The sequence below is a fragment of the Pygoscelis adeliae genome, unplaced genomic scaffold (assembly GCF_000699105.1).
Source record: "Pygoscelis adeliae isolate BGI_AS28 unplaced genomic scaffold, ASM69910v1 Scaffold255, whole genome shotgun sequence".
NCBI lineage: Eukaryota > Metazoa > Chordata > Aves > Sphenisciformes > Spheniscidae > Pygoscelis > Pygoscelis adeliae.
Genome location: NW_008824872.1, coordinates 283,726 through 295,088, shown reverse-complemented (window position 1 = coordinate 295,088; position 11,363 = coordinate 283,726). Strand labels below are relative to the sequence as shown.

General features: G+C 40.5%; 2 protein-coding genes across 2 annotated transcripts; one reads left to right on the top strand and one right to left on the bottom strand.

Moving 5' to 3' along the window:
* Positions 1–304: 304 nt before the first annotated feature.
* On the bottom strand, positions 305–1,270 carry LOC103917389 (olfactory receptor 6M1-like). The gene has a single exon (XM_009324516.1). It carries the CDS (start codon positions 1,268–1,270, stop codon positions 305–307), a length of 966 nt encoding a protein of 321 aa, XP_009322791.1.
* Positions 1,271–5,670: 4,400 nt separating this feature from the next.
* On the top strand, positions 5,671–6,576 carry LOC103917388 (olfactory receptor 6C65-like). The gene is given in 3 exon segments (XM_009324514.1): positions 5,671–5,767; positions 5,811–6,344; positions 6,347–6,576. Coding segments are annotated over 3 exon segments (861 nt in total).
* Positions 6,577–11,363: the final 4,787 nt, after the last annotated feature.

Sequence of the window (11,363 nt, the reverse complement as noted above, 5' to 3'; positions counted from 1 at the left end):
TACGTGAATATATTTTTCAATAGCAGAATCATGTATAATACTAAACAGTTCTATTTTAATTGAACAGATCTAATTTTTTACAGTGTCTTTTGCATGTACGAAGTATCCTGTGTGCAATACGCACAATATCCAAGTTTAGACATTTTTTTTATTCACCGCAAGGAATTTCCTATAAGAATGGAACATGGGGAGAAAAATCATGCACACAGGAATGCTGCTTCTTCCAAACTTCCTTAAAGAGCCTGTCTGAGATGAGCTGCAGTTTATGTAGAAGGTCAGGAATGTAGAGATCTTGAGAATGCCCTTATTGTCTACTCAATTTACAGTTCACTCTGAAAGCCTTTGTACCACTTAGGATGTGGGAGGCAGTGTCCCTCAGACCATCCCTGACCTTCTGGTTCCTCAAAGTGTAGATGCAAGGATTAAGCAAGTGAGTGAAAACAACCGTCTGCAGGGTGACTGCCTTCTTGAGGTTGAAGGAAAACTCTTTGTTTGGCGCTATGTACATGAAGATGGCACTGCCATAGAATATGGAAGCCACAGTGATGTGGGAGGCACAAGTGGAGAAGGCCTTTTTCCATCCTGAAGATGAGGGGATATGGAGAATCTGTACAATGATGTGCAGATATGAGAGAATGGTAAATAGCAGAGAGCACAGGAGCACCACAGTGGACAATACAAACTTCACCAGCTTCAGGAGATGGGTATCTGCACAAGAGAGCTTGATCAATGGCTCAATGTCACAAAAAAAGTGATCAATAACATTTGGCCCACAGAAGGGGAACCAGGAGATCATAGGAGAGAGGCCAGAGAAGAAGCCCCCAGCCCAAGAAGCCAACCCTAGTTGGAAGGACATCTGGGTGCTCATGATGGTGGAGTATCTGAGTGGGATGCAGATGGCCACATAGTGATCAAGTAACATGACAGCCAAGAGAATGACTTTGGTCGTGCCAAAAAAGAAGTAGAAATAGCATTGTGAGATACATCCAGGTACAGAGACAGTCTTTTCCAAAGAGACAAGATCTTTCATCATTTTTGGAACAATGGGTGTTGCCACCATGATATCCGGGAAAGAGAGATTGCAAAGGAAGAAATACATGGGGCTGTGGAGTCGACAATCAGCCAGTGTGTCTGAGATGATGGTCACCTTCTCAGAGACTGTCAGTATATAGATTATGAGAAACACAATGAAGAAGAGGACAACCAGTTCCCAGACCACGGGAAAACCCAGAAGTATGAATTCAGTCACCACAGAGCTCTGGTTAAACATCAGCTTGGCAGACATCTGTGACTTCAGCTTGGCAAGAGGGTCTTAATAATGAAACAGAAAAATGTATTTCAATGCAAATGTTTTCTTACTCCTGGTAGGTATCATTAATTGAACTCTGGGAGAGGGGACTTCTAACACAATGTCTCTTTCCTTCTAAATATAGATTTTATTGACAGGATGATTTCCACTATCTCATTAATATGGGGTAGAAGCTTGTACCTGGAATCTAAAAACTGTCATAACTTAGTTTGGAAGGAACTTTTGGAGGACTTGTCCAGCCCTTTGCTCCAATTAATCTAACTTCAAAATTAGGTCATATTACTTAGGGTCTTGCCTACTATTTGTGACCATGTCAGAGGATGGAGATCCCACAACCTCCGTGGGTTCCAGGTCTGGTCTTAACAATGCTCAAAGGAATTTCCTTTTCTCCTACCTAGTTAGAATTTCCCACGATGCAATTTTACCAGACTGCCTCTTCATCTTTCAAGGTGCACCTCTGAGAAAAAGTGTGACTCCATCTTCTCTACAACCTCCCTTAGAGAGTTGAAGACTGATGCTAGATACCAGGAACTGCCACCCCCACCCCCACCCCCCCCCGCCCCGCTTTTGCCTTCTCTTTTCTAGTTGTCACCAAAAATCAGGAATGAAACTCCTTAACACTGGGTATATTAAAGAGCAGGCATTACTTTATTTGGCGCTGGGTGCATGGGGGATCTCTCCGCCTAGCATGGACACCGTACATTGCATCAACCATCCCTTATATGGTTCTTCGATATACATATGCATCACATTTCTTGGAATAATCATACTTACTCATTACAGTTCCTAGAACTAATTATAATATCTGCATAGTCTTTCACGCGTGCATTTTGAGTCCTTTAGGAGCTTCTACAGGGGTCTTGGGTGGTTTCTAGTGGTCTCTGGTGGTCTCTGCAGGAGGTGAACTTTTCCTTACATAGTCACAAATTGGCTCATCACCACCCTTCATTACAGTTCCGGTTGTCCTTGTCTGGTTTCTGCTAGTTCTTATCCATCTCATGATGTGCTCATTAGTTTAGGCCTTGTATGCTTGACGTATGCTTGATTAATCCAGCCATTTATCTCGCAACTATTCACAACATAGTCAAAGCAGATGCAGTTCTCACGGTCTCTCTCCTCATATGCTCAGTCTTCCAGCACCCTAACTTTTTCATGGTCTCTTCTGATATTTCTTCCATTTCCTCCACATTAATCTTGTACTTAGCAGTGTGAGGGCAAACCAAACATTGTTCTCCCGTTTCTGGCCCCACTACTGCCAATTAGAGGGGAACAACAATTTCCATTTACCCGCTGGATGCACTCTGGCTAATGCAGCCTGGTGGGTTGCCAGCCTTCATCAATGCAAACGCACAGTGCTGACTCTTCATCAACTTATTGTCCACTAGGACTCCCACATAATTTTCTGGACAGCCATTCCTTAGTCAGCCAGTCTAATGTTACTCATCAATTTTTTCAGTACATAAACTACCCAAAATCAGTTTGCATGCACTGCAGCATCGTGCTTTCAGGACAATGAAGGTCCTGCCCACAAAGAATTGTAGTCATGTTACATACCATGGAATAACTAACGGAGCAATCATTGTGGCATTCATATGAGATGAGGGATAGCATGAACCTTGCTGTTCTGCATCTCAGGAAAATTTACACTAGGTTGTACTGGTCTCCCCACTCCTCCCATGTCTCTGAATGTTTACCAATTTACACAAAGTAGGAAAGTTCTTGCAGAAAAGTTTGAGAACAATAGGAGAGTCCAAATGTTTATTTGAATGGAATGGCAATCAGCTGTAAGACATTGTTTTCAACTATGTTCCTTCCTTTCTAGGCAGGAAAGGATTTGCACCTCTTTACAGGAGTTCAGTAAACATTGGGCATCTAGCTCTCTGAGGGTGGGTCTGGTAGCTCTGTTTTATTATTTTTGAGGTCTTGGTGTTATTCCCAGGCATGGGAATTCTTAAAACTTCAAATGTATTTGTGGAACAGCAATATTTGCTTTGGTTTGCTTCTTGTAAGACAGGAAAAAAATCTACCAGATCATTATTGTTACTGTTTATCTATGACTAGTTAGAGATTTAGACAAATAAAAGCTTAAATCAGTTGGACACGTACACCAGTGTAACTGCAATTGGATGCAAAACTTGTCCACTTGTAAATGTTGGAGTTTGCTTTCTTAAAAGTAAATGATTCATGGTAAACTGTCAATCTCTTACACTATACACTTATACTATACTATTATACTACTAATGATCAATAGTAACTTTGGAGTTAGGATCTCATTGGGCTTGGCACTGCATATATATAGAACAAACCCATTTTTAGTTGATTGCCACAAAACATTCACAGTCTAAATATATGGCAACAGACAAACTTTTTCCTTTAATAGAAAAGTACAAACAGTTGTTGTTTGGTCTCAATATGCCAACAGCTTAGTGATTCAGACTAACAAAGGCATTTGAAATCAGAGGGCTGCAGGTTTCTAATACACTTCTGTAGATCTGGACCACAAGGACCTAACTCCTTTATGAATTCTTTTAAGAAGAAACTTTTGTTTCCAGCCTAAAAAGCTTTGCACAAAAGTTCTTATTTTGCCCTCATTCTATATGAAAAAAATCTGGCTTTGATGCCATAGACCTGGGCTCAAGGTACTAACCAGATCAGTGTGCAACTCATTTGAATTAGCATCACATAGCCACCATCTCACCTGGAGCTTCTGGGGAACTAATGCCTAACCTTTCTTTTAGAGGAGGCCTCGTGACAGAAGTACATATGGGTCTAATGCCACAGCTCCTCTATCATCGTGCACCAAGGGAAGTAGGTGAGGCGTGTACGAATACAGCAGTCACTCCAATGCTGCTGCTCGTTGATATCCAAAGGAAGAAATGAGCCCAGAGGCCTTGAGTTATGTGTATGTCAGCTGAATTGAAGAATGAGTTGCATTGTCACTTGTGCCTAACCAGCCTCCACAGAACTGTCTGTATAATCCAGGAAAGTGATTTGGTTTGTTTGCAGAAATCTGTAAATTAGATGTAAGCTACTTTACTATCAATATATACAATCAATCAGCACCTGCTGAGAATGGTGCAACTTCCTAATGCAGGTGTCTAAACTATCTGGGCTGAGTTGCCACCTGGAGGTGCTCCATTACTTGTGAACTGCTACATGCAGACAGGTTTCTGGTCTCCTAGAAGTCTACCTATTAGATGGTAATAACAGATGGTGTCACTGACATAATCTGCTCCTGTGATTTGCAGTGAAGAAACCGAAGTTTATGAAGAATCAGGCAACTGCTTTCACTGAACACTTAATGGGCAACACTAGGATTATTACCTTGTCTGGCATTGTCTTTTATGATGTTCTGTGGAACTGGTTTAACAGAGAGAAGGAGAACAATTAAAATACAGATGGTGAAGATTATAAAGACATTTTACAGAGAACAGGACAGAGGAGGAGGTAGTTCTTGGACATTTGAAAGAGCTATGGTTGCCTGAAAAGTTTTAGGTTTTACAGTGAGACTGAACTTGACAAAAGATCAATCTGGGGAGCAAGCTCCACATTGTTTATTGTTCGCTCAGTCAATGTAATAAAGTGAGTCATCATTATCAATAAAGTTTGTTGCAAGAAGGCTTCTCCTTCCTACAAGACTCCGTGCTGTCCCGGGGTAGATATCTTCCCTCTCCCTTATTCTTTGTCAGTTACTTAAAAGCCTTCATCATTTGGTGTTGGAGAATATGCCTGGAGAAGAGAGACAGAGCTCAGCCTTAGCTACTGCGTTAGAATGGCAGGAGTGTGAAACATCTTAGTCTTAAACCCTGACTTTCATCTTGTTACAAAGGTAACTCACTTACTATTCATGTGAAAAATTTTGAAAACAGACTCCTAGGAAAGTGGATTTATATTCTTGCAACACCTCTAGTTTCAAATACATCACGGAGTGTAGAAGCCTCAATAAAAATAGGATCTCTTCTTGTCCCTTAAACTTTGTCATGGTTTTCTTAGATTGGAAAGAAATTGGAAGAGATTAGTAAAAACTGACTTCGGTGACATGTTTTTCTTTTGAAATCTTATTTTAATCCTTTCAGCTTTCTTTTTGAACGTTGGATTTGGCTGTACAGTGGTATTATGAACTACAGCAGCTGTATTATTTTCCGTATTTTGAAATCAGAAATAAACAAAAAGCTAGTACTGATGGAAAAGAAAACAGTAGTTTATTGATAGCATGCTTTCATGTTAAGAGAGTCATTTCCCTTTCAATTCTCTGCTGATTCATGTTTCATATACATTTAAATTTAAAATACAGCATTGAATCCTCCCTCTCCTCTCCCCCCCAGTTATTCACAACACGAGACACCTAAGTAAATGTTGCAATGGAAAACCGAACCATGCTCAAGAATTTCATCCTTGTGGGTTTCACAGCTGGCAGGAAGTTGCAGATCTTTATCTTTGTGGTTCTCCTTATCATCTGCATCTCAATTATAATTGGAAACTTAGTGATTGTCACCATCAGCATCGTGGACCGTGGGCTACTTTATTTCGAACTTCTCACTCTTGGAAATTGGTTTCACTTCCTCTGTCATTCCTAAGGTCTTGTTCAACCTAGCATCAGGAGAAAACACAATTTCTGTGACTGGTTGCTTTGTTCAATTTTTTTTATATTTCATCTTTGGCATGACAGAGTTTCTTCTCTTGGCAGCAATGTCATTTGACAGGTATGTAGCCATCTGCTACCCCTTGTCTTACTCCACCATAATGAGCAATGGGCTTTGTAACTTCTTAGTGCTTGGTTCATGGGGGCTGAGTTTTGCACTTCTCATTGGCCCATCTTGTCTTCCAGTTACCCTTTTGTAACCAAAACATTTCTTCTGTGACAGTGCACCTTCGGTAAAACTTTCCTGCACAGAAACACCTGTTCTAGATCTCGCTAACTTCTCAATAGCTGTTTTTTCTCTCCTGGGCACTCTTGTTATCACAGTCCTGTCTTATGCCAATATAATTTCCACTATATTGCACATTTCATCTGCTTCAGGGAAGCAGAAAGCCTTTCCACTTGTGCATCTCACCTTATTGTTGTCTTTGTCTCTTATGGGAGTTGCATTTTCATGTATGCTAAACCTAAACACATGGGTGGGCTTGACATCAGCAAAGGGATAGCTATTCTCAACACGGTGGTATCTCCTCTGCTCGATCCATTCATCTTCAGTCTGAGGAACAGGCAGGTTCAAGAAGCCTTGCAAAAATATTTCTCCATGTGCAGTTCTTACAAACAATTCTAAGTCTGATGAGAAGTGAAAAGTAAAGAACCTTTGCAGGGAACCACCTTAAAGGCTGAAGATGTATAAATATTCCAAGTATGCATCTGTGCAGTGAATGTCAGAAACTTTGTTATTGTCTCTGATCTGTTGTCCCTCACTCACTTTTTGCCTACATGACAAAACCTGGTGGAAGATGAGTCTCCAGTACACTTTAGCAATGTAGCAGCTGGTTCTGAAAAGAGAACCAGGCATCCGATATACACCATACTGGAAATACAAGAGTGATTTAGGAGGGCAAGAGTAAGAGGAGAAAGACCACATTGGTGTATGAAGATGGACTGCAGCAAATTGAACTTGCCATAGGAATGTACACTGGGTGAGGTTACAGAAGAAGGAAGTTTTTATTTGATCTAGAGTGGTCAGTGCTGTGAATTTGCAAACTTTAGTTTACAAGCTCTGTTTATTCTGTTTCTGTGCTAGTGGAATTTTTCTTTCAGTTAGGAGAAACAGAACCATTGTTATTCTGTCAGGGATCCTGATGGGTGGTGGGATAGTTTAAGGTATATGTATTTGCTTACTGCCTGAGCCCTTGCCTTGTAATGGTTGTGTTGTGTTACAGTTTTGCCTTCTGTGGGAAGTATGGACTTTGAATACTAATTAATGAAGAGCCTCTAAAAATCTGTCAATGCCTATCTTCTGGAAGAGCACTGAGAGTCTAGCGGTTAAGATGGTATTTGTACTTTTGGGGGCCTTGGGTGGAGATATATTCAACTTATTCTAGTGGGAAAACCCTTGAACTTTAAACATACAAGAAAATGAAAAACTCCAAACTTGTTTTGGAACACCTTGCAATTCTGAAGCTGTTAGGAAGATTTTCAGGGTGGCCACCTTTAAAATCTGAAACCAGAGTTCAGAAAAAGAAAACTTTGTGCTTTTCAAGTTCCTGTTTGTTCTTTACAATTGTCACCTGCAGCAGAGGCCATACCTGGTTGGGCTTGTCTAAGAAGATTCTGGGCATGAAGATCATATTGATTTTCTTACAACCAGCTCTTTCCAGATGAATTTTCTTTCCTAGCCTCACTGTTTTGCTTGACCCCTATGGCAGACCCTGTTAATTGCAAGTATTGTTTATAGCACCTTCATTTTTGAGTCTGAATTGAAAAGACTATTTTATTTTAAGAATAAAAAGAAAATGTTATATTATAATAAAATCAGGTATTTTGTTATTTATTTAGTTTTACTCAGGAAAATAACCCTTCAGCCTTTGCCCAAAAGACAGCTTCCTTTTCTGGTTTCTCAAAATGGCTATGTAAAAATACATTTGTCATTTTAAGCCTTTCATAATCATGTAAGTCAAAAAGCAAAATAAAAGTGGATCCTTTCAACGTATCATGTGCTTCTTCCCTGATGCTAATTATGAAAACTACAAAAGTTTTAATTACTGTGGGACCATCATTTCTCTTTAGAGTTGCCAGGCTTAGGAAAAGTTAGGAAAGTGTGTTAATTGAATGGTCTGGAACTAGTAAGCTTGAAAAGTTTCTCCAGTTGTTCTTCAAAACTATTTTTCTTGCACGGAAGTGAAACATTTAGTGTGTCTAGTGAAAGAAGAAAAAAAAACAAACTTGAAGCTGTTTTGGTGACAGATGCAGGACAGGATTTTAGCAAACACTTGAAAACATGAGCTCAGTCATTAGCTAGTGTCTCCGTGAACACACTTTTAGGTCATAGAGTAACTGCAAATCAGTCTAAGAGTGTGTCACATCTCCACATCACTACAGTTAAGAAAACCACAAAACCAGACATTCCCTTTTTCCCTTTAACTCTTGCTAGGTAAAGCTTGGGTGTGGTGGGAATTAGTTAGTTAGTTAGTTAGTTGTTTATTTATTTATTTTTTCCCACGAGAGAAACTAGAAATGTTAGTAGATTTACAAAGTGTGTCTCTGTTCTAGACTTCAGCATAATACCTGCAATGGGATTTCATTTAACTGATTACTACTTTAAAGAGAGCATTTTCAGAGTTTTGTAAAACATAACAGTATATGTGCTCCTGAACCTACAGGACTGGGTGAAATCAAAGATGATCTTTGGAGGATCTTAGCTGACAGTATTAGTGAAGACAACAAAAGGGATTTTCAGTAAGACTGGACTTGCTTAATGGAGACCTTATAATGTAGATTTAAAAACTCACCAGTCTTCCTATTGCTACTGCTCTAGCAGGGACCCAATCTTACTGAGGGAGGCATGGAGGTTTCATGGTTGTTGTAAAATGTGCAAGTAGGGTGGCCAAGCGGATACTGTTACAATAGTAGGTAGGGGAGGAGGTAAATCAGGCCATCCCTGTACAAAGTAGTAGGTTCGGAACGGAAGTCCTGTTATTGAACCCAGCTGCTCTTTTGTGTAATTTTGTCACATGGATCAAGCACAAACTTGAACCTATTTATGTTGCTTGCCAACCGCAAGACCCAACTTGGGATGTTGCATCTTGGTGGGTATCACCATAGGCAATGCCTCTGAACAAGCGTGAGTGGGCACAGCTTTGCCCATCACAGATGTGTCCCCTGATCACAGAAAGGCTAGAAATATAGTAAAGGGCATTAACTGTTTGTCTGAACACATTTCTCCACAGAAATGGGAGAAGATTCAGGACTATTATTATGTCTGTCACGTTGGTATACTGTGAGTCTAGCCATTGGAACTGCAGTCCTAGTTTGCGGGGGTAAAGTCCATGTATAAATTACTGGGATCATTTTAAGGATTTCTGAATCTTGATTTTGCAGAAGATGTAATGAGTAATTCAGATATTTCTGTCTGAAACACAACAGAATTCCATTTCTGTACCAGTTCTTCACTAGCTCCACAAACATACTGAGGTGGGAGGAGAGTTAATAAACTGTTCCTAGTTTTCCCCTCAGAAAAATTAACCCTGAAAAGAAAGAAAGAAATAAGAACTAACATGACACTTAGAAGAAATGTCTTGCCATTTTATTTAAAACTAGATATACAGAGAAAAATATCAAGAGTAGAAATATCTTTGGGAAAGGTTGAAAAGGAGCAAATCTAAACTTATCTACAGGAAAAATTAATCAAATGTCCTTGGAAATAGAAAATATACAATTCATGGGCTTCTTCCTACCTTCCTTTTTAAAAAATATATAGATTGGATCAAAAGCCTGTCTTTTGGGAAAAAAAATGTCCTCCTCAAAGCTTCTTCCAGGACTTTCTCCTCAGACGGTGGATGGGGGTGTCTGGGGAAGGGTATGACCAGTGTCATCAAAGCAGCAGTAACTTTGCAGAATTCCAGGGAGTAGCTTTGGTTGTGTCACACACTAACAGGCACAGAATAACATTGTTAAGACTTGAACAGACAGTGATAATGAATGATAATGATTCAAAACTAACCACTGGCGATGTGTATTATTAATGAATGTCAACCTAGTGAAGTTCTGTTTTAAAGTTTGAAACTGGTCTAATTTTTCAGTCATCTGAACATTCCCATGACAGTGGTGACTAATTCCTTCATATATATATACATACACACACACACGCGCACAATTCTTTGACGTTTATACACATATACTTAGTTGCAACACAAGGCAACTGATGCATATACGGGCTGATATCTGCAAAAGTAATGTTTCAGAAGAAATGTCCAGTTTTGTGGGCACAGAAGGGTAGCTTGGTTTGTATGATGGTAGCACCAAGTGTGGGTAGAGATGCCATCATTCACCTGCTAAGGATGAACATGGAGCATGATCAACCATTCAGAGTTACAGTATAGTGCAACAGGTTGCAAGTGACCACTAACATCAATTCAGCTTGGATGAAGGCAACTGATGGATGTCCAGGAAGATGGAGAAGAAGGCTGGGATTCACAGGTAGCCACTGGAAAAGCCTTTATTTCCAAGATAAGGCTGACAAAGATTTTAGGGGAAATCAAGGTGAACAGAGTACCTAAGAAGGGCAAGTGGCTGAGGAAGAAGTACTTTGAAGTGTGGAACTGGTGGTCAAACTCACTGGTGGAAATTATGACCATGTTCTCCAGGGCAGTGAGCAGATAAATCAGCAGCAGAGTGAAGATTTGCATCTTTCAGGTGGAAAGGCCACCAGAAAGAATTCCCTGTCCCAGGTCTGATTGAGAGGATCCCTCTGAGTGCCTAGCCTGTTGAGAGGACCACCTGAAAGGTGGGATAAACAGTCACTTCAATCTGAAGTTACACAGCATCTCTGGGGAGATGACAGATGTGAAGATGTTGCCAAAAGATGGCAGCTGCTAAGGAAGAAGTATGTGGGTGTCTGGAGGTGCTGACTGTAAAGGTATGCTGATTGAGAGGATCCCTCTGAGTGCCTAGCCTGTTGAGAGGACCACCTGAAAGGTGGGATAAACAGTCACTTCAATCTGAAGTTACACAGCATCTCTGGGGAGATGACAGATGTGAAGATGTTGCCAAAAGATGGCAGCTGCTAAGGAAGAAGTATGTGGGTGTCTGGAGGTGCTGACTGTAAAGGTATGCGGAAGATCATAGAATCATAGAATCATTAAGGTTGGAAGAGACCTCTAAGATCATCAAGTCCAACCGTCGACCCAACACCACCATGCCCACTAAACCATGTCCCTAAGCGCCTCATCTACCCGTCTTTTAAATACCTCCAGGGATGGTGACTCAACCCCTTCCCTGGGCAGCCTGCTCCAATGTTTAACCACTCTTTCAGTAAAGAAATTTTTCCTCACGTCCAATCTAAACCTCCCCTGGTGCAACTTGAGGCCATTTCCTCTCGTCCTTTCGCCAGTTACTTGGGAGAAGAGACCA